The following is a 23,223-nucleotide window of genomic DNA, read 5'->3' as shown; positions in this document are numbered from 1 at the left end:
GTGTGTTTCTATAACACTCCAGCAAGCATAAACACTACATAGAAACGTATGGCTTGTTTAGAAAGCAATTTTTTTGGTAACACTGTTTCCCTGACCATTTTGTCTTTCACCCAAGGACTTCAGAACTGCCCTAGATCCCTTATTTTCAGAGCAACCATAGGTATCCTAATGTCTCACTCCTCATGGTCCCAGGAATTAGACTGGATGATCCTGTCTGCCTTGACATGCATCCCAGCTCCCCAAAACACAGCACACTTCATCACTCCTGACATATCAAGGTGCCCTTTACAGCCTGAATGTCAGGAGTGAGCCATGGGCTAGCAGGCATGCAGAGACAGTGGCCAGCACCTTGCTCCATGCTTCCCACACTCCAGCCTCCCTCACACCAGTGTCTCCTAGTTTATTTTATGGTGAACTACTTGCCAGACATTGATTGCACTGCTTTCCTGTCACCAGACGCTTACAAAAGCAGTTTCCCATCTCTGAATCACAAGGATTCCCGCCGGGGTGGGTGCCCAGAGGGTTACAGGCACAAGCTACATTGGGAAATACAAACAGGCAGGTCAAAAGCAGGACTGGAGTAGTATTTTAGATAGCATTCAACTTAAATATATACATTAAATTTTCCCCTGAATTCCCCATTATAGAAATTAATTTCAATCTTTGCCCACCACCCATCCCAGTAAAACTTCTCTGGGCTACAGACTAATAACTGAAAAGAAACAAAGGAGGATTATGCTATTTCCACTGAATACACTAGAAGGATCAAATGGCAAACTGCATTTTAAGGGCTCCAAGCTACATCAAATCTACAGTAATGCTTTTCCTTTAGCCAAAAGATGAAAAAAAGGAAAAAAAATCCATCCCACAAACCAACTTCTCCTGGCAGTAACAGCTCCTCAAAGAGCTTTTGATCACACATAAAGGAACATATGTTTTTACTCACACTGACAGCCCACTGGGTCATCGGCACTCAGGCCATAGAAACCTTCTTTGCAGAGGTCACAACGCTCCCCCTCGACAAATAATTTACAACGGCACTGTCCGGCAATGAGGCCAGTGGAGAAATCAGTGTAGCGGTCACAGATCCCACCATTCTGGGAGCCAGCTGGGTCACAGTTGCAAGCTAAGAAGGAAGCATCACAGGAGTTTTATTAACTGATACAAAATTAAAGGCCAAGTCTCACACTGAATTACTGAAACTCAGCTGCTGGTTTTGACATGGCATGGGTTGGACACACAAGGACCAGGTAAATTCCCAGATTCTCAAAGAGAAAAAACCCTGCCAGGCTCACCCAAGACCTCCAAGACAGCCACCTTTCCTCAGGGATCCCAAGGCCATTCCCACCCTGTGGAGTGGGGCTGCACTTACGCTCACAGACGTCGGGGTCCCGCAGGTCTCTCTCCGGGTGCTGGAAGTAGAAGGGCTTGCACTGCTCGCAGTTGCGTCCCACAGTGTTGTGCTGGCAGTCATCGCACACTCCCCCGCTGGTGTTCCCCGTTGTCATGTACACAGCCATGTCGAAGTGGCACTGGCTGGAGTGGCCATTGCAGTTGCACTCTGTGAAAAGGACAGAAAGCAGAGTAAGAGTCCTGGGGGAAGTGCAGGTCTGCAGAAAAGACACCCCGGTGTCAACCAAAGAACATGAAGGGTTTACACACAAGACCAAGTAAGGTTCATGGCACCCAGTCCTGCATTTTATTCAACTCACTTTTGCATGCATTACTATTGCGACCTTCAGCAGGGCGCCAGGGTAAGTCATGGTAGAAATCCAAACACTGCTCACAGTTTAGTCCTTTGGTATTATGTCTGCACATGCAGTGACCATGAACCTGTAATTGAAAAAATGGGAGAAAAAAAAGAATGAAAAAAGAGTCGTTTATAAATTAAAAAGGAAAAAAACCCAAACCATTCTACAATGAATGCAAAATAAAGCTAGCCAATAATGGACATATATTTTTGGAGACTCTAATCCATGTAACTGCATTTAGAAAAGGCATAAAGGGCCATAGGAATGCCCTTCATCTGCCCAGGTATCCTCATACGAATTTGTCCTTCTTCCCTTACTGGAAAACTAATGCCTGGATAAATGCTTTCAAAATAAACAAGGAGAGCACAGTCCCACCCCAATAATCACAGAAGCCTCTTGGAACTAAAAGTTAGCTGTTTATTAGCTGTCAATTAGCTATTAACATGCATCTATTTATATCAGCAGGTCACTAGCCCAGTGCCCTGTTTCCAGCCCTGCCTTGGTTCTCAGAGCAAAGACAACAGCCAGCTGGGATGGCGTTTATCCATCAGCCCCAGGCTTTGCCTTTGCCTCCTGTACAGAACAAGCATCAAGCAGACCAAGAGTGGTTGTGTGACAGCTGCTGCCATAGACCACTGGTACTACCAGCACTGCAGCCACGATGCTAAAGACAAAGCTTGGGTAGGGACACTGACCACAGGCAGTGGAGTGTACCCGGTTTGACAGCATCCTGCAGCCCTGAACAACCCACACAACTGTCACACATGCTTCCACATCTCCAACCAGTTAATAAGTCACCCATTAACAGGGTGCTAGTATGGATTCTCATGCAAAAACCATGACAAAAGGAAGACCCCAGAAGGGATGTGGCACTTGAGCAGCAGCATACCATGAAGGCAATCAGGGTTTTCCTTCAGGGCTTGTGTTTATTAGGACTACAACCTCAACTTCTCAGCTGGTAATGACTAACAAACACAGGTTATATTTGATTCACAGGTGTTTCAGCCTTTGATGCCTTTATTCCACTTCAATTTTAACGTAACTAAGTCAACTTATACATTGGTCTCTGACCTAATAAGGTTACTCTCCCTTTCTTCATTCCTACCTTTCAATTTCATCAGCTTTATAACATAATCAAAAAAGGAGTTTTAAAACAATTATCACCTAATCTGAGATATGTGTTTGATTAATACCAATAATGACAGACGTGTTTGCCAAGGAGGAATAATTGTAACAGTTTTGTTGTTTGAAAATCAAGAGTGCAGAGGTGAGGGACAGAGCGTCATCTTTACAATTTTGTTCAAATCACTTAAAGGGGCACAGACAAGAAGAGTTTTATGCAGGAAAGTGTGAATATTTACCATTCCTTCCACCTCCTCATCCAAGCCCTCCACCGGTGCACACTCACTGGCGTGTCCGTAGCAGAAGCAGTTCCCACGAACCACCATGTCGTAGATGGCATAGTAGTACTTCTCTCGGATCTCCATCCTGGAGTCCAAGAGGTTATCTCCCAGCGTGTGCAGCTTGACGAATTTGACTCTCAGATTTGTAATCTTTAATAGGTCTGCAGGGGACACACACAAAATACCTAACCAGCAAGCCTGTTTTGGAATTATTTACCAGATAATATTTTGAATGGGAGGAAGCCAGGTGTGACTTCCTAAGCATGCTTCCTATGGGCAAATTAGATCAGACTTAATTTCAGCATCTACACATCACTCCCCAAATTAAAAAAAAAAAGAAATTACATTATTTTACTACAAGTTGATAACTGTGTAGTAAGTTTAAACAAAATTTAAAATAATGGTCTATTTTATTACAGACATGCACGGGCACATACACAAACATTAAAGGCAAGGAGAAAAGCACTATCTAAAAGACACTGTTTCTTTGGGGTTTTAAAATATAGGATGGGTAAGGACTTGATATGAAGAAACTGCTGCCAAGTGGACCAGGAGCCATTAGAGTTATGAGACTTTTGGAAAAAGTCTTAGCTGGAAGCAAAGACAAATAATTCTTTTGTACATGTCCAACTTTCCTAGCAAATGTAATTAGTCACATTTTGTGGTAAGAAGTAACACCCCATCACTGACCACATACAAAGAATTTCTTGACGGATAATTCAAGGGAATACAATATTGCAGTAATTAATACCATCCACATGTCTACTTTGATATTGTGAACCACATGTCTACTTTGATATTGTGAATCCTATGGAATTTCTTAGAGCCTTGAACTTGACAAAGCACTTCAAGCCCATGAAAGCAGTTTCTCCATTAAAATGTTGAGTAAAGAAAAAAAAAAAACAACATTAAACTCATAGCAACGAGCAGACACTCCTCTACTTCACATATTTCCTTTTGCTCAAGGTAGCTTTACACTGAGGGACATGAACCCAACCTGAGAATGCATATTAAATCAGAGGTCAGGTTAAGGCCAAGCACTGCAGTTCCCTCAGGCCAAATGCCCCACAAGGTTTATCTTTAAGCCAGAGAACAGATCTCTCTGAGCAACAGATGTCTCTACCTCTGCATTCATGGATTGCCATGACCATTAACATTGGATTGCACGAACACTACAGCACAACTAAGTTGTAGTTTATGACCAAAGTCACGACTTTGTTCTGAAAAACAAAACATGACCCCATTGATTTTTTCTGGAAATGCACAATGAAGTAAGTACCTTTGTAGCTCTCTTCATTTGTTTTCTGAATACTGTTCAATTAGAGGGTCACATTCCAAGGTTTCTCTTGGCAACTAATGTATTTTGGAGAAAGGGAGTTTTAAATGAAAATAAATTCCTGATCAATTAAGGAAAGGACCAAATCCAAAGAAGTGTGCAAGAGCAATCCCTTGAGTTCACAACACTGATCTTTATTTCCCAGCACATCACTGTCTGAGTCAGGAAAAGGAGCCATACACAAATGTATTCATATGACTTCAAAACTGCTGTCAGGGCTAATGCATGACTTTGTTAGTGGATTACTGGCTTTTGTAAGCAAGTAAGTGCTGAAATGCTCTCAAATCAGCCTGAAAGATAACTGCATACATACTCTGAATCCTTGGACTGTATGGATCTTCAATTCGAAAAGCAGGATCTAGAACACGATATATTACCTGGAGGAAAAATCAAACAACAAAAGATTCAGCTTCAAAAAAAAAGAGACTCTGAATTTATATACACAATAAACATATTAGAAAAATTGTCTCTGACCTCTCCCTCTGTTGAAGGTTCAATGTCAGAGTATCGGGAATCACAGATTATATCATCCACTTTCTTCATGGGTCCAGTTGAAATCCCAGGAAATGAGCTCTCACAGTCATAAGCAAAATACCTGTAAACGTGCCAAGTCTGCCCAAAGTCAGATGATCTTTCAATCAACATTGCAGCAGGACGAAATGTCTAACAGTAAGAAAAACAAAAGATTTCATTTGGTTAATTATTATTTGCATTTATATTAAGTTTTATTAGTGTGAGCAGTCCACATGTCTGGATTTTAATCTCTCTCCCTGCATCGACTATTTCCAATATGTGGAAATATTGGAAATACTTTTCTGATGATATCCCACTTTCTTCTCAGAGGCAGATAGATGAAATAACACTCATCAAATCATATACTAACCGTCTTCAAAAGATAGCACCCAGTGGCCAAGTGCTTAAACACACTTAAACAAGAAAACTTTTAAGATTTTTTGATTCCAAACCCTTTCTGAAAAGTGGGGGTTAAAGTAGGGCTTTACACAGACAAAAAGATTTTTTTCCCACAGTTTGTGGAAAGCAGAAGAGCCTTCTTCCTTGCTGTACCTCTTCACCTGATCTTTTACAAAGGACCTAATGGGCCTCCTCTCCTACTGTAGGGAGCAGGAGGCCACTGCAGTGCTTCCCATCCAGCTCTGATGCCCAGAAGTTCCTGCTGAGCAGGTACCTCTGATGCTCAGAGAAGCCCCAGCATTTCCTCTCTTTGTCTGGCCACCTGACCTTTTGCAGCATCTCTGACGTTCAGTGCCAGCTGTCCTCTGTGCTGCCTTAAGAAAACCTTCTTTATGGAGATTGAGAGGTTCAGCTTCATCCACTCGTGCTGCATTTGACACCCCAGTCCCCACTGACCTCCTCCAGCTGGCCTTGCCCAGACTCTGGCAGGCTGCATTTGCTTCACACAAACCAGTGTCCTTCTTACCTACATGTATTCAACTCTAGAACAACAAACTAATGAAGTTTTGAAAAGATTTTTAATTCCCTCTGACCCAAATAAAATCATGTTTTTATTTTTGTGCTGCCTTTCAAAAACCAGATATTTATTTAACCCTAGCTTGTACCTACCAAGAAATGCCAACAATCTCTTCCTTATGTATTCAGAGGAGGACCTCCCAGTGCCAAGCACAAAAGTATTTCAGTCACACCTGGAAAGAAATTTTCTTTCTGCTTCCTGGCTGAAAATATCACTCAACTTAGAAACTAGTATCTCACCCAGCAAAAAAATTTAGCAACCCAGAAGTAAGGCAGCTCAACTGTCTACCACACAAAGCCCACAACACATCATTAAAACTATCTTTCCCTTGCAGTCTTCCTCCAGACAGCAGACCGAGCCCCAGCCCTGGAATACAATGGCTGCAGTGTCAGGGGTCTTTTGGGGGTCCCTTGCTGCTGGCTTCAGCAGAAATTACCACCTTCCACTTCAACCACCACCTTAAGGCACAGGGGGAAAAACCCTATTTGCTGCCACAGGAAAGAGGAACCAGCTGTCCTAGAAAGCTGATGCGTAAAAATAAAGAGATTAATTTGTCCACATGGGAAGAGCATTTAGAATGTACAGGACATAAGCTACCATTCCAAGACATCTGTTTGTGAAAAAACAAAGACACTTTGTGTACAGATGTTCCTTCTTCCTGAAGACCTTTCCATTTGCCAAAGGAAAACTGGCCAACTTTTTTCAGGAAAAAAACCCTTGCTACTATATGACTTAGCTAACAATCTTCTGGAATACAACCACCAGAGACACACCAACACAAAACCCAGCTTCAGTATGACTCCTTCTGTAGCTTCACTGAAGTTCAAAGACAAATCAGAACTCAGCCTTTCTGCATGACTTCAGCACTGGTTAACAGCTGGCAGCTCTGAAAAATTCAGGCCAAGCAGCTCAGACAAAGCCCAGATCCCAAATATCAAATAGATGTGAAATACTATGAGACCTCTCATTTCCTCATGTTTTAGGGTTTGGGGCTTCCTTACCTTGAAGGTCATAATGAGATGAGTGAAATGAAACTCAGCCTCCAGGTCCAGCTGGATAGTCACATTTTCCAAACCTGCAGGGGCAGAGAAAAGAAGGTGTTAGCAAACAAGGACACCTGCCAGTCTCTACATCTAAATTTTGCCAAAGCTCTTCACTCTGCTAGCATGAGACTATTTTCTTTACCACATGGCTCTGTTTGGAGAAGGAATATGATGGTTTAATGCATGCCTGAGGTAGAAGGGGAGACACCAAGAACCTGCTGCAGAGTATCTCACATGGGATTCCTGATCAGCGCCAGACACGCTACACCCAGAGTGTGAGCCTGCAGTGCTCTTTGGGACAGAGGTGTGGATGGGACCACCACAAGCTGGGTCCTGGCACCAAAGTCCCCAGTCCAGCTGGGGATGCTGAGCCCAGATCTGTGTGGTGGCTGCACGCTGTTCTCCCACACCCCAGCCTCTCTGGCAGCAGCAGCAGCAAAAGTTTCTGCAGCCCTAATACCCCCAGTCTCACTGATGTCTGGGGGGGAGGGGGGCATTCCCTACCATGTTTCACTCACTCTGAACTTTCCTGTCCAGAGAACAGCTCCTTTATAACCTGGTTTTGAGACACTCCTAAAGCAACTATCACAGCCCTGCTTTGCAGCCTCGAGGGTTAAGAAAATGGTGAGAGGAGAAAGGTCTTCCAAACTGCTGTAACCAAACCTGTGGTCAAGGACTCTACGCAGAAAGGAAGAAAAACAGCTAGAAATATTATTCTGCCTTGTGAAAAGAGCTCTCAAAACAGCTGGATACTAATTATACTGTAGTTAGAAATAAAAAATAAAATCAAGATTTACAGAGAGGAGAAAGGGTAAGAAATGAAAATAATAAAACAATAAGGCACTTAAATTTTTGACCAGCTGTAACCTTCTGTGAAGCATGCAGCAATAGTCCCTTATGCTGTATGCCTGAAAACATGAATTGGACAGAAAGAATCATTTGTTTTTTATTGTTGAAGGACATTTTCATGACCTTATGAGCTAAGAAACTTTTCTGTGTGAATGCTGCCAAGCCTGTTGCAAAAAACATGAATTATCTGGAATGCTGGAAGAGAACTGCTGGTGGCAAGCAGTTGATCTAAATGGTTAGAAAGGATTTAGTAAAAATCTTTCTTTAACAGGCTGCAAAACTGTTACAAATATTACCTCTTTTTTGTTTTCATATACAATAAGGCAACTACTGCCAATACATTTGCAGAAGTCCCACCCTGTCTAGCTGGCTTAAAGATTTCAAGACTGCTGTTTGAGAAACCCTCACTGCCTTTGTGTATGAAGGCATGCCAAAAGCATAACCAGAAAAGTAATACAGGCAGAGGAAGTATTAAAAGAAAAAACAAAAACCCTACCAAACTAATATGCAATTTTTGTTTTTAACGAGCTGGCTTGTTTCTGCAGTTCATTTTACTGTTTGGCAAATGCTACAGAAATTCAGGGAGCTCAGGAGGGAGAAGGCAGCTTGTAGGGTAAGAAATATCCCTGGCTTTACTGTCCTGGGGTAGGAAAAGGAAATTGGAGATCTGCAGGCAGGGCAAGAGCCAGCTCTGCGCCCAAACCCCCTCCTTCCACAGCCTCCAGCCCTTGGCGTGGGGAAGCCCTGGGATATTTACTCCTGGAAGGCTGCTCTGCTCTTGCTTCCCAAATATGAGGGAGATCTGAGGCCAGTGTGGGAAACTCTTCTCTTTAGGAAAGGATTTTTGCAGTGCTTGTACGGCTGTTTCCAGCACTCCTGGAGGACTCGAGGGGTTTTGTTGCAGATTAAGGAGCGCTCCAGGGCACACAAAAGCAGCCAGTTTTACTCATGGCTCCTCACACAGCATGATCCTTCACCGGCCAGTAATCACCAGGCCAGAGATAAGAACAAACCCACAGGTACCCTTAAACAAAAGGAGGGAAAACAGCTCCCAGCCCCGGAAATTGCTCCGGACAAGCCGCATACCATTTTCCGACTGCCACCAGAGCTTCAGGCGATTTGGAGCGAATGTGGTGACGACATTTTCAATGCGGTGACTGTCGGGATTGAGAGTATCGTGGAAGGGATCCTCCGAATCACATATGAAACATTTTTTGTCCTCCTGGAACAACACGATAATCAGCATTACTGATTTTATCCATGGGGCAATAGTTGCTTCCTGCAGATAAGAGTATTTTCCAACCATATCACATTCCACTCATTTTGCCTGCAGGAATCATCAAAGATTTTTTTTTGTTGAAATGCTAAATGCTTTTACCCCTATGAATTAATGCAAATTGCCAAATGGAAAATATGCCCGGAATTCCATAAACCTCATTTTTAGGGGAAGCATGTTTTCAATGAAAATTGCAGTTTCAGGAAATCTCTTCCAGTGCACGTATTCTCCAGCAGAACTCAAAACCAGTGGCAACATCTACAGAAAATTGCTGAATTGCTTCTGTAAAAATGCACACGTGCAAAACTGCATCTTAACAACTTGTGTGAAATAATTGTGGCTTTTGGAAGCTGTCTTGGAGATGCAAGTTGCCTGCATTAGCGATATCTCCCATGAGGCTCAGTGCACATCAAGGGGCCCTCTGTGATTTAGCCCTTTTCTCTGTATTCAGCCTGTCAAACGCCTACCCAAACCCCGTGTCTTCAGCTGGTATTGCAACCCCAAACTGTGTACATAAGGTCCATTTGCACACATTACAAGGTCTGCCCAAGCAAAACCAGCTCGGAACAAGTCTGGGACGTGCTGCTTGGGGAAGCTTCTTCACCAGGGGACAAAACCCTATCATGGCTATTACTACAAACAGTGCTATTTTTGCATTGTCCTTCTGCCTAAAACCACCACTGTCTGATTGCAAGGTAGGGTACAAACTGAACCAGAAGGGAGGGTTCCTGCCCAGACCATCGGAAGGGGCAGATGAGGGAGCAGAGTTCATTGGATGGCAGTGAAGGAGCCCCAGCACACCAACAACTCATCCCTGCCGAAAGCTACACAGGCGTCATTCCTCCAGCACATTTATGGAGACAAATGCTATTTTTTATCAGCCAAGAACGTGACGGCTGTCAGGTCTGCACCACACAGGCTTTCCATTTCACCAGCTCTGGCTTCAGTGGCTCCTCCCAAGCTCAGGGCTTCACCTTCCATGAGTCCTCGAACACTCCTCCAGCAAAATGAATGGCAAGGGCAGGGTCACAGGGAAGACGCTCCCTACTGTCTGCTCCAGGCTTCTCTCCCCCCGCACTTCATGCTGCAACTTGCTCCTTCTCTGACCAAAACTGAATCCTAGAAGACCTAATTCTGCCAAGCATTCAGTGCGGCCATGCCCCATGTTACTAAGAGGATACTGGCAAATTCCACGATTTCTTCAATACCACACACTGTGGTTCACAATAACCAGAGACATCCAAATGCTGAACTGTGGCTGGGAGATCAGGAATATGGGCACATGAGAACTTCTGAAGTCATGCTTTTTACAATGGCACTTCAACATTTTTTGAGACAAGAAAATGTAACAAAGCACCTTTGTTATTTTGTTCTACCAGAGATGCTTACGTTGTTAAAGTCAATCCCAACATACACTGAAAATGTTCAGTAAAGCTAAATCCCACGTCAAATAAAGTATTAACTCTATTAGACAGATCATATACGGTAAAACTAAAGGTGGGGGAAGGATGAAGGGAGATTTGGTAACTTCAGGGCACAAATGAGTCAAGTGCTACAGCCTCTCCTGCTTCCTGTGGTTTTCCTTCCAAGTGCCAGAATCCGGCCCTATTGTCTCCACAGTAATTGGTCCCGAGATTATCCCTTTACTTTCAGTTCAACAGAGTTCCACGTATAACTGGTATACTTCTCCACCATCCCTTCTCTCTCAAAGATTTTAAGTTTGGTGAGTTACTTCTGGCTTTAAAAAGCAAGAGCTCACCAGATGTGCTGAGACAACCTCATTCTCATCCTTTCACTCCGGGACCATACACATATAATTACATTACGGTCTGTGGACAAAACATTGCCGGGCCCTATAGCCCGCTCTCCTTTAGGAAGCTGTCTAGACGGCTCCGAGCGAGCCGGGGAATAAAGCATTAATTGAACTAAACTGCGGCACATTCTTCTTTATTGGCTCGATCAGGAAAGGCGGGTCGGAGCCGAAAGCCGCGGGGGATTCCCTGGACCCAGGGCGCGGGGTCCCGCACGGGGCACGGTGCTGCCCCGCGGGCAGCGCTGCCCGCGCATCCCACCCGCGGGCGGTGGCTTGTCCCGCCGCCCCGGCCGGGCGCTGCCCGCGGGCGCGCACGGGCGCTGCCCGCCCCAGCGCCGGCAGCGCTGCCCCCGCGCCCGGCGCTCACCTGGAGGTGGCTGACGATGCAGTAGGGCTCGGGCTGGCGGAGGCCGCAGGTGGAGGAGGCGGAGAGGCGGGCGGCGCGGCCGATGAGCAGGTCGCCGGTGGCGGGGTAGCAGCTGCCCTCGGCGCAGCCATAGCTGTACTCGGGCTCCTGTGCCGCCGCGGGCCACAGCGCTGCGCGGCCGCGGAGGAGAGAGGGGGACAGAGGGGGACAGAGGGGGACAGAGGGGGACAGAGGTGAGAGAGGGAAGCGGGAGCGCGGCCGGGCTGGGCGCCCCGAGCCGCCCCGGCGGGCGCTGCAGAGGCGCGCCCAGCCCGCCGTGCCCCGACGGCGGCCGGAGCGGAGCGGGAGTTACCGAGGCAGCAGCAGAGGTACAGCGGGAGGCGGCCCATGGCAGGCGGCAGGACGGGACGGGACGGGACACGATGGGACGGGACGGGACGCGGCTGCTGCTCCACGCGCCGCCGAAAGCCGCGGCTCCGGCCGCTCCACGCAGGCGCCGCGTTCCCGACTGCGGCCCCGCGCCGCCGGGCGCCCCCCGGCCCTCCTCCTCCCCCTCCTCCTCCTCCGCCCCTCCGCATCCGCGGGGCTGAGCCGAGCCCCTCCCGCCCGGCCCCCCGCCCTGGGGCAGCCGTGCCCTTAGCCGGGGCAGGGAGCGCAGCCGTCGAGGAAAGGCAGCTCGGTCGGGGTGGGAGGCAAGGAGAGGTCCTGTCCCGCTGTAGCCAGGGAGCCCCGAGCGGGGCACCGGGGACTCCAGCCCCCCGGCCCGCAGGCTGTGCCCTTTCCAGCGTCGGGAGCGGGCTCTGGGTAGGGTGCGATAATCGAAGGGGGTGGCAGATGGCGGGGGGGAAATTACCAGTCCGGTGCCCCCCCTCCCTGCCCCTGTCAGTGGAGAAGCAAAGAAGGAATGGGATTATTGACCTAATCCTGCCTTTTGCCGGTACGTGGATGAAGCCGGGCCCCTGCAAGGAAAGGATGGATGGATGGATGGATGGATGGATGGATGGATGGATGGATGGATGGACGGACAGTGGTGCATACTTGTGTGGTAAGGTCCAAATCCCAGCAAAGAAGCAGGGAGTTGGCAACTGTTACACACAAGGTTTGGTAGCCCCGCTCTGCCTGGTGCTGTGATGCCAGCACATGTGGCTCAGGAGTGCCGTTCCTGGGGATGGTGGCTGCCATACCTGGTCAGTTCTGGCCCAGACAGAGGCCCAGCAAGGCCAGCAAAGCCACTGCCAGGCTGTGTGGCATTCACTGGGAGCACTGGGGCAGCTGCAGGGAATGAATGACTGTGCTGGAGCTGCCCCTCCACCCCAGCCTCTCACATCAGTGCCCTGGCCTCTGCTGGGGAACATGAGGGCTTCATTGGCTGGTAGCAGAGTTTCCTCAGCACCCGGGAAACATGTTTAGTGTTAAATAATGCCTAGGAGTCTGTATGAAGGATGGCTGTGGCTGGGACAAATGTCTTGAGTTTATATACCCAGGTTTTGCTTGTGCATGTGTAACACGTGTACTTGTGTAAATCTTTACCAGGTACCAGCGTCCCCCAAGAACACTTTGCCCTCACTATTTGCAGTGCCAGAATGAAAACACACTATGGTCTGTCTGGCCCAGCAAACCCTGCCGAGGTAGGTAAATATGTTCATTCTCATTTTACAGATGGATAAGCAGAAACAGAGAGATACCAAGTGACTTGCCCTAAAGGTTAAACACCAGGTTTGAAACATAACCCAAGACTCTGAATTAAAGAACTTGTGGAGCTGTTTCATTAAAGAGATCCATAAAATTAAATCATTCTAAACTGACAGGGCAGGAATTGTAATATTCTAAACTTCTTCTGCAATGTGGCTTTCTAAATTCACAAAACAAATTCTGTTTCATAGCCCTGTTATATTTTTTAAGTTTCAGTACACCAAACATTTTTGTTCCCCCACTAACAGAAAATGTTTTACTTTGCTGCTGGTAGAGCCTCCTCTGGCCCATGGCAGATGGGCAGCAGCATCACCCCATGTGCAACTGTTTCATTGCCACTGGACATTTTCTGTTTTTCCCAACTTTGATTGAAGTTTTCTTCTTTTGTTTTTTTTTTTGTTTTCATAGCCTTGTAGAAGTCCTATCCTCCCCTATAGGCTCCTTTGTGCCTTGGCATAGAAAGCATGAAAACACACTTTGTTCCAGCCTGGGGGTGACCCTGCCATGCGACATCAGGGATTGAGCTGGAGCTTCAGCCCCAGCCTGGGGTTGCCACCATCACCCCTAACCGTGGTATTTTTTCAGAGGTAAGGGAAACCACCACACTCAGTGTGTGAGTAATTAGGAACAGGGGACTTGTGTCCCTCCCTCTCTGCAGTGCTCATGACAAACAGTGAGTGGGAGTATTTTAATTTGATTCTTCAAATGATAAAAATTCAGTTTCGTGTTGTGCCCTCTCCTTGTGGTTGGTGAACCACCTTTGCTGCCCTGGAGTGTCCATTTTTGTGCATGGTTGGAAGTCTCAAAAAACAAAATTTCAGAATTTGACCCCAGTGGGACCCACTTGATCACCCATGTTCTTAAAACACTGTAGTGGTCGAATGCCTGGTAGACAGAGCTGATGATATGATTTTGATTAAATATATCTTTGATTATATGTCAGTTTGGTTGTGTTGCTTGCATTTTGATTAATGCCATTAAAGTAAAAATGCTCTACAGCAGGAAATTTATTTCAGTTATTTTTCAAGAAACAGTTTTCTGAAGCCACTTCTGCCCTCAAGGAGAAGGTCCAGGGGGAACTACAAATAGGTATTTTTTTATCTAGAGGCAGCATTTTCCCCACAAATTAACTTTGAAAAAATACTTTGAAAGTTTTTGTGTCATGTCCAGTGGGAAATGCTGCACAGTTGTAAACTTCTGAAGCTGTCACAAAATGGATTTGGAATTCTGTGGCCGCTTTCTTTGTGTGTCTGAGCATGCTTGGAGGCAGGGAGCGGAGGTTAGACTTTGTGCTGAATTTCTTCTTCCTGCTTCCGCTTTCCTTTCAGTGATTTCTGTTTCCCCCCATGGATACATCTCCTCTCCAGGCCTGTTTGACTGCCTTGTGTTTACAGATTTCTTATCAATGCAGCTTGTGGAAAGTCATACAGCAATTCTCATAGTCAACAGTGGATTTTAGGAGGAAGTTCTTTTTCAACTTTTTGCTTGTGAATTCAGATTTTTAAAGCTTATTTTCATACATACAAAATAATTTTGGTTTATATGCAATTGGGAATTTCTGTCAAAGAGCTTCAGTTTGCCTCTTCCAGCTGCAGTACAGCAGAGTTGCATTGAAGCCTGCAGGAAATCCTTCATTACCTAGAGACCTGCATGTGAGCAGCTTGGTATGTGCTCGGAGTAAAATAGAGATGTTTGATTTCATTATGCCAGAGTCAGCCTAAATACAATCATCTGATTACAGCCTAGTAACTTAGAAAGAAGACTCACACCCCACTTTTTCTGAAGTGCTAAAATTCAGAAGCTAACCCACAAATTCCATGCATTCTTGCGTTCAGGTGGCTTTGTTGGATTATATCAAAATTATAATTTGATTCCATTATTTTCACAATTGAATGTGTTACAGTGTAATGCATGTTGCTCATTGCCCTGGAGCACAGCTGGTTTGAGTTAGAGTATCTCTGAAATCTCATATGCCAGCAATTCCCACCCAAGCCCCCAGCACATACCAATGCTACTAAAGCTCTTGTAAACATAGGGTGATAACTATGCAATGTTTATCTCCGTTGGATCGATAAGGATTGTTTCACGGGTGTTGCTGGCATGGGTAAGTGTTAAGAGCCCTGTGTTCCCGCAGGGCATTCCTGAGTTTTACAGATGTGGTCTGGGCTGCATCCAAGCTCTGAAGCAGCACCGTGCTATGAAGTCCCTCGCTGTGGGACAGTCCGGCCAGGAATTACACGACTGCTTTTGACTGAGGAAGACCCATAATTAGTCTGCTCTGCGACCTGCAGGAGTTTGTATACTAAGGGTGGGAGTTTGAAACTGAGGCATAGCTCACTTCAGTCAAACTCTGGCATGTCTATATCAGTTGCATAAACACAGATTCCTTCTTTATTAATGTATTAAAAATTAATTACAGCCTAAAATTTAGGCCAATTCATGTGTTCCTGATGGCTAAAAGAAATTGCTGAGTGAGCCCTGACTTCTGTGAAGTGCTGCATTGTGGGAGAAGAGCTGGAGAAACTGTTTTTCAACATTCCTAGCCCTTTAGGCTCGCAGCTTAAACCGAAGAGCTGGAGTTATTCTCCAGTTGCTGGTTACAATAATGAAAACTGTGAACCCCTTATAAGCATAAGAAAAACGGGCACTGCAGGAGCGCCGTAGCCGGAGAAAAGATGTTGAAGTTGCTCTCGGCGTTCAGCATCTGAGCACTGCCATCCAGCGGGCACCGGGGAAGCGGCTCTGCCGCCCGGCGCTGCAGCAGCTGCTGCCGCCGCATTTCCCGGGAGCACGGCGGGACCCTCGCACGGTCAGGGCTCCTGGCGAGACAGCCCTGCTCTGCCTCAGTGCAGAGATGCGGCTGGAGCAGGGACAGTGCCTGGGTGTGCTGCTGGCTGTGCTGCTGGCTGCAGGAGCCTGCAGGGCTGCATCTGCATCGCCCCAGCTGCGTCCGTGCAGTCCCTTGCAGGGCCATGGCACAGCCACGGTTTTTAGGGGTTGGCAGAAGACACCATGTGTTGGGAGTCTGTCTTTACAGAGACAGCTACCAGCAGCTCTCTGAGCAATCCTCCTTTTGCATTTCCAACCCTCCCAGCACAAGAAGCTTTGCACAGGAGTATATTGTACAGCTCCCTCAAAGACTACACCTGATTACTAAATCAGATGGTTTATTACAAAGAATTTCCTATTTCCATATAAACTCAACTGGGCAAAAGAAGAAAAAGAGAAAAAGATAAAATTGTATTATTCACTAGGCCACTTCAGATATATTTCCAGAGGAGAGTGGCCTGTGCCAGGATTCTCAGGATGTGGTAATCATGGTGATTTCAGCTTCCTTTTACCTGATGGTCTGTTCAGACCCTAACTCTTGCATGTTGCATACTTGCTTTCCTGCTCCATAATTTCATTTTTAATGGCTATCACTTGTTCCTCTAGTTGTCTCAGTTGATCTGCCTTATCTTGTTTGGTTTGATTCAGTTCCTGAAGCTTCTTCTCCAAATCTGGAAGAGCAGAGACATGCAATGATGTTCACATTTGTTGTGTAAGTGAAATCCAGGGATTAGCAGCATTTTTTTCCCATGAACTTTAGAGGCAATAAGCCCATTTTAAATGGGGAATGTTACATATGCAACTGGAGGGAAAAGTCTGGCTTCTGGATAGCAAGAGGAGCATGACAACCTTGAAGAAATTAATATCTCAGCATGTGCTTTTGCCCATCAGCTAGGATGGGACAGGACATGGAGCTCTTAAAGGATGTGGTTTAAGTGGAAACTTGGAGGAACAGTGTGTCCCCTGATGTGTGTAAAGCCTAGACAACTTGGATGTGATGGGCTTAGGTTTCCCTCACTTGTGTAACTGTTTTCTGATGGTTCCCATGAAGCTACACCAATGTAAACATATTGGTGTTGAGTTAAACCCACAGGATTCACTGCCTATTTCTAATACCCTTATTGTCCAGGGATTTGGAGTGACTTGGAGCATCTTAACACCTTTCCTCAAGGAAGGTGCTCAGAATATTTATTTGGATCCTGTCCTGAAGAGCTTTTTCCTGGGATAGAGTTTCTGCTTCAGTTTTGCTGATGTGACATGGTATTTTCTGATACTGAGCCTGGGAGGGCCCTTGGCCTAAGGGTTCCCAGTGGGAATGCTCAGACCTTAACTACAAGGAGAATTGGGTTTCCTGTGTGCAGGGACATGAGGTGTGCTCTTCCTTTTTGGTAACCCTCTGAGCCTGTGTGCACAGCGGTGCCAGTACAGCCACAGCAGCCACGGTCTCCAGTGCCCGTGACCCCTCTGCTGGACAGGCACGGCCCCACAGATTCAGGGCAGGCCAGCTTCGGTCTCCACAAGCTGGTAGTTGTAGCTGGTTTGTCCTGCCATTGCTCAGAGACAATGCCTGAAGGGGAACAAGTGTGGACCGATGGAAAACAGCTGCCCTAGAGCTCTGTCACACACGGCCTCCCCTGGGTGATGTGGGGAAGGACAGAGCGTAGAGGAAGGATCGTAGGTCCAAGTGCCCAAAGCAAAGGCATAATTCAGGGCCTCCAGCCAAGTCTGCAGGCAGGTGTTACACAGGTTTTGCACTTGCCCTGTTTTTAAATGGAAGAAAATCTCTGCAAGTCCCTGTGTGGACAGTTCTTAACCTTTGCTTACAGCAGTGGATTTAAATCAGAAAAAGTACATAAGCCAAATCAATTCAGTTACTTTTAAAATTAGTAGCTTCAGGCAGCATTTTTCACCAGGTAAATTGTTTTAAACCTAATTTTGGATGAACTTAGTGTGTTAGTGTCTGTGGGCAAGGTCTTCAGCTATGACTACAGAGTTCTTACCACTCTGTGGAAGTGAGAACTTCACCTGTTATTCTTTTTATCTTCTTTTCAGTTTCTTCAGCCAGTTTTTCTGCTTCTTCTTTCAACTGCTTCACTTTTTCTAGTGTTACTTTTGGAGGTCCTTGGGTTTTTAGCTTTTCTTGAAGAATGGTGAACTTTCTTTTAACATCAGTAAATTCCTGTAACAAAATGCCATTACTTTTAAAGAGCATTTCATAATTAATCTGGTGTACAGAAGGAAGTTTTAATACTTTTTTTAACATCCTCTTTGAACCAAAGTTTGTTTCTCATTCTCTTAAATATTAAAAAATACATCCTTAATTTGTAGACATTGAAAAATATTTTGCAAAACATGATAGACATCAATTAAAACAAACTGCCAGTGGAGTAATCTAAAGGAGAAGGAGGGGCAAGGAAATAAAGAAAATATTTAAGTTTATGGTGGTTTTTCTTCTGTTGATAGGGCTTTTCTGTAAATTTCATTTTACCATGAGGCTTAATTAAAATTTAATGAATTATCTGTAGCAGCATTGGGTTTTTTACATTTTCAATTGCAGAAACATTCACTGGCTAATCTGTTCCCTGCTGATCTAGGTTGCTGTTGAGGCTGCAGTTTAGCTTTTGCCTACGGTTCTTGTAACTTGAAAGTATGGCCATGTTCCAAACTTGTGCTGAGGGTACTTGGTTCTTGCCATTTTAGCAAATTTCTGGCTGCAGTTTCAAAAAACTGAACTACTGGAAAGCACTGAACCAATCAAAAACCCCAAGTAACTCCCACAGCAATTTTCTCTGAAGGAGAACAACGCAGGATGAATTGTCGGGGTGCTTCCATCACTCAGATATTTTAATATCTGGTTTTGTGATTTGTTCTGTTGTGTTTATTAGTGCCCATGGTGACTACAAGTCTTATACACAGTGCAAGAAAAGAATGTCATGAAGTAGCCAGAGAAATGTGTATGTTTTCTGTCATTCAAGCAAACAGAAGTGTATGCCAGAAACCTTAAAATAAAACACAAATTCTTCTTAACAGTGGCATTTTACACTGCATGGCATGAGGAAAATACTAAGTTTTGATGACAGCAATGCTTCTGAAGCAAAAATACTATTAAACATGGAGGAAGTTTTTTTCCCTTAACACATGACAGAAGGGCTTACATTATCAGTTTTCTGGGCTTGCTTGTGAGCTGCTTCTGCCTCTGCTCTTGCCTTTGTAGCTTGATTCTTGTTCATCAGCGTTTTTGCCTGCCATGTGGCACTTTCATCTTCCATCTCAGTCTGTTTAACTGCCAAGTCATTTAGTTTATCGTTTGTCTTGTTCACTTGGTTCTCAGCCTAAAACAGAGCAATTGAAGGCTGTGATTTCTTATGCAACATCCATCCAGCTTGTGGCACGTGGTAATGAGGGACTGGCCATGGATTAAGAGACACTTAAGCAGTATGGAATTGGTGTCATATCTGTGCCACATTCTGGTTTTGTTTATCTTAAGGAAACTTCAGAATGAAGTATCTCTTTCTAATAAATCTAACAAATAAATTAAAATATTTGCAGCAAGATACCTGAGAGATTTGTGTTCTAATGCCTTGTATCTCTTCATTTAACTTTATGATGGTGTTTTTGGAGTGTCCTTGGGACTTCACAATATTTTTTAGTTTATTATTAATTTCATCCACTGGTAGAAGAGCTTTAGCTGCTTTGCTAAAATGGAAAAAAGGAAGTGTATGTAGTATCGTGGTGTGGTAAGCAAAGCAAGAACAAGTTTCAGGAATGGCATACAGGAATGTTTCCTCAAGTCCAACAACAAACATTAAAAATGTGCTAAATTGGTAAAGCAAAACCTCAGAAAAGGACTTTGTGGGGGGGCACCTGAGTTGCTGTACTCAGGGTGAGGTGGATGCTGCTGGCTGCCTGGTGGTGCACAGCTAGTAGGGAAGACTCATGGGTGAACATGTTTTTTTCTCTTGTTGGGTCTTTCTCACCCTTATTCAAACCACCTAGTGAGCCAGATGTAATGTTCTACCAGGTCCAAGGTGGAACTAACTGGCTGCTTTGGCCTCTCTGATTTGGCAGGCAGAGAAACCAAGAGCTGTCAGGAGCTGCTTCCTTTCAGCATGTTGGCTCCTGCAGCCAAGTGGTAATGGCTCCTTCCTGCTGGAGAGACCCTGTGGAAAAGGCAAGGTGAAATCTCCATCTGAACTCCCCTTCCAGTGTTACTGGGATACTGCCAGGGGTATGGAGCAGTCCTACTGTGCACAGTGTCACCCCAGCTGGAGCTGGCAGTATGAAAATACTCTACTTACTCAGCTTCTTGTGCCTCCACCAGCAGTGTCTGAGCATCCTCCCTTTTTGTGTTTCTCTTATTATCTAGTTTGTACTTCTCACAGTGGTTCAAAATGCTTTGGAGTTTGCCAAACATGCCTGTGAGCTCTTGTGGAGTCAGGGGAAGGTTTATTTGCAGAACATAATTTGCCACCTTCTCAATGTCTTCTGGAGGTGCACTCTCATCTGCAACAGAAATGGAGCTGAGAGTATCCTGAAGTAGCTCCTTCCTCCCAGTAAATGGTCATTATGGCTGCCTACCCTTTGAGTTATGTGGGAGAATAAAACTGACAGGCACAGCAAGGGGGTAAGAGAATTATCTCCAACATTTTGTAATTTAATATTATGCTTCCAGATACTGCTGTTAGTGTTGTCAGAACTGGCTGAAATGAGGATTTGAACCCACTTTGAACTGAGTTATTAAAATTCTGATGTAGGACAGAGCCCGTGGAGGGCTTTAAATCAGTGCCCAGCACAGCTAGATGTGTCAGAGCCCATTTCTCCCTTGGCCCACAGATCAAAGAGGTGCTGGTGAGGCTGGGGTGTGAATGGAGATTTCCAAGCTGGCCAGTGGGTGTAATCCCTTCCCTGAAGTTGCCACAATATTGAGAAAGTGGTTCCTTTGCTAGTTAATGAGAAAGCTAAGCTGCAGAAGGAACTTGGGTCAGACTTGCATAGAATGGGAATTTACAATAGAAAAAAACCCCATGTTTTGACAATTCCCATTACAAATGAGCCTGTCCTAGCTCTTTGCTAAGAGGCAGAGGCACACACAGAGTAGTCAAGCCTTGAGAAGTCACATCATCAGTTTTGTCTTCTGCTCACTTACATTTTTAGACAAGACCTTGTATGATAAAGCACTTGAGATATATTAAATGGGTTGTGTTAATCTCCATAATAAGTCAGCAAGAATTAAATAGAAGACATTGTGTGCAAACAGTAGTGTATTTCTAAGACCTATTTTCTGTAGAAATATATTCATCCAGAATCACCATTCAAATCAATGTTGAGTACAGCATATTTAATATAACTGCATGCTTCTCAGCTGTTCATGTTCTTAAACTTCAATTAACCAAACAAAGATTTGGAAAAAATTTTTTATAATTGTTAATAAACGCTGTGTATCTACTAAGAAACATAAAGAAGAGGGAAAGATGGAATTATCAGTGGCTATCGATAAAAAATCTGAGACTCATAAGAAATTAAATGAACCTAAATCTTCCAATTCAATAAAATAATGTAAATTTTTCTGAACAAAATAAGTCCTCTGTCTTCTACCCTTGCTCCCATTTGGACATAGAGGTATGAATTACTATAATCCACAGAAATTCATGAGATTAAAGAAGATCCTGCCACATTTGAACCCTTTCGTGTACATCTAGTAAAAAAATTTTGGATCTGTTTCCTACAGCATTTTCCTGCAATCCCAAGAGTGGAAAGTTTTTAGGGTATATACGGTTGTTTTGTTATTTTTTTTATGAGAGCTGTGAAGTTCTACCAGAATCCTTTGATTCCTTGCGTTTCAGCTTTATGGAGACGATGGAGTGGGATGTGTCCTAATTCCCACGCTCCCTACCAGGAGCCTCTATTTATGGGCCTGGAAGAAGGGGGTGGAATAACAATTTGAGGATGCATTGGACATTCCTGGCCATTATATATTGTATGAAATTATTTTAGTAGTCCTTTACTCAGATAAACTAGGAACAGAGAGAGTTACTTGAAATTAAACACAGTAATAAAAGATGATAATCGGAATGTCACAGATATATTGTAAAATTGATACAAAGTACTATCACCTGGGAGAAAGAAGCACTAGAAAAAAGGGATTGAAATAATTTGCACAGCTCAGGATGTAGATGAGAAATTTCATGCATACACAGCTAGATCATCTTCTGGCTGTCCATTAGGCTGTATTACACTGGAATATATTTATGAAAAACTAGTCAAAAAGAACATTGCATATTTACCTAACAAGAAGTTTTTCACTTTTTGGATGAACTCCTTAGTGGTCTCTCCATCAGCTTCAATTTGATTCATAGCTGTCACCAGTTGTCCATTAAATCGTGAGCCTTTCAGTTTGCTGTCTTCTGCCATTTTTCTAATGCTTTTAACCTGGAAATATTATTAGAAACAGCAGTGCCATTTTCTGGAGGTTATCTGTCACTGCTTGGCAAGTTGGGCTCTGACACAAAAGTAATTTTGATCCAAGCCTCATCTGGAATCACTTGATGTGGCTTTGAAAAGTAGTAGGAGACCTCTTTGGGGAACTCCAGAAGCTGCTACATCCTGGTCTTCATCTGGCCTCAGAAAAAGCCTAAATCAAGCATTTTATTTTCTCTCTGCAACCACTGCTAAACCACAGCCCCCTTCTGTTTCTAAAAAAAAAGAGTACTGACAGTTATTGTAATACTGTAGCTTGTCAGGGATCAGATTCAGATCTGATTAGAGAAAATATAATTTCATTTGTCATTTCATATTGGACTTGCTGTTAAAAAAACAGTTAAAGAGGACACAAGTAAGGCAGAGTTCAAGGCTTGTCTTTAAAAGTTACATTTTACCACTGAATTAGTATTCTTGATAATTTAAATGAGAACTTTAGATTAATTACTAAATTCCAACAGTATTTTACTTTGGTAAGGGCTTTGCCTTCAAGAATGGCCCAGGTACATCTGTGGTCTACTGAGGGAAGGGATTTGGTCTTTTCCAATGCAACGAGAAAAATGCTGATGTTTTTATTTCTGAAATGTCTCCAAATAGTTCACTGATATTATCACGGAGGTGCCTGAGGCTTGCGCGCACCAGAGGCGATGTCCCGGCAGCCCGGCTGGCGCTCCCGGCTCGGGGGACGCCTTCGGCTGCCGCCTCTCCGCGTCCTGGGGCCCCAATTGCACATTTCCAAGCCGGCTGGCCGGGATGCAGCGTCGAGTGCATTTTAAGAAGAGGAAATGGATGCCCAGGCATCCTGCAGGGACAGGACAAAGCCACAGCTGAATGTAATTTCTGCTGGAACTTGTGCTTTGCCTATAACTGTAACAGGCATCATATCTGACTGTTAATA

At 44.7% G+C, this 23,223-nt stretch overlaps 2 protein-coding genes across 2 annotated transcripts in view; both read right to left on the bottom strand.

Moving 5' to 3' along the window:
- Window positions 1-11,845, bottom strand: part of LAMB1 (laminin subunit beta 1) — a 41,215-nt gene extending 29,370 nt beyond the window's left edge. The window contains exons 1-11 of the mRNA XM_021539120.2: window positions 11,680-11,845; window positions 11,328-11,497; window positions 8,958-9,093; window positions 6,981-7,054; window positions 4,965-5,153; window positions 4,804-4,867; window positions 3,113-3,315; window positions 1,713-1,833; window positions 1,373-1,561; window positions 947-1,126; window positions 424-536 (exon numbers count right to left, since the gene is read on the bottom strand). Of these exons, the coding sequence (XP_021394795.1) occupies window positions 424-536; window positions 947-1,126; window positions 1,373-1,561; window positions 1,713-1,833; window positions 3,113-3,315; window positions 4,804-4,867; window positions 4,965-5,153; window positions 6,981-7,054; window positions 8,958-9,093; window positions 11,328-11,497; window positions 11,680-11,716 (1,476 nt within the window). The 5' untranslated portion in view covers window positions 11,717-11,845. The remainder of the gene's footprint in view (window positions 1-423; window positions 537-946; window positions 1,127-1,372; window positions 1,562-1,712; window positions 1,834-3,112; window positions 3,316-4,803; window positions 4,868-4,964; window positions 5,154-6,980; window positions 7,055-8,957; window positions 9,094-11,327; window positions 11,498-11,679) is intronic.
- A 4,132-nt stretch (window positions 11,846-15,977) lies between these two features.
- LAMB4 (laminin subunit beta 4) overlaps window positions 15,978-23,223 on the bottom strand; it is a 40,111-nt gene continuing 32,865 nt past the window's right edge. Inside the window, exons 29-34 of the mRNA XM_077783139.1 lie at window positions 22,133-22,277; window positions 20,147-20,351; window positions 19,406-19,544; window positions 19,004-19,180; window positions 17,874-18,027; window positions 15,978-16,519 (exon numbers count right to left, since the gene is read on the bottom strand). Of these exons, the coding sequence (XP_077639265.1) occupies window positions 16,380-16,519; window positions 17,874-18,027; window positions 19,004-19,180; window positions 19,406-19,544; window positions 20,147-20,351; window positions 22,133-22,277 (960 nt within the window). The 3' untranslated portion in view covers window positions 15,978-16,379. The remainder of the gene's footprint in view (window positions 16,520-17,873; window positions 18,028-19,003; window positions 19,181-19,405; window positions 19,545-20,146; window positions 20,352-22,132; window positions 22,278-23,223) is intronic.

The sequence above is a fragment of the Lonchura striata genome, chromosome 5 (assembly GCF_046129695.1).
Source record: "Lonchura striata isolate bLonStr1 chromosome 5, bLonStr1.mat, whole genome shotgun sequence".
In the NCBI taxonomy this organism is placed as follows: Eukaryota; Metazoa; Chordata; class Aves; order Passeriformes; family Estrildidae; genus Lonchura; species Lonchura striata.
Note: the sequence above shows the minus strand (reverse complement) of the source record. Positions and strands in the feature narration are given on the sequence as shown.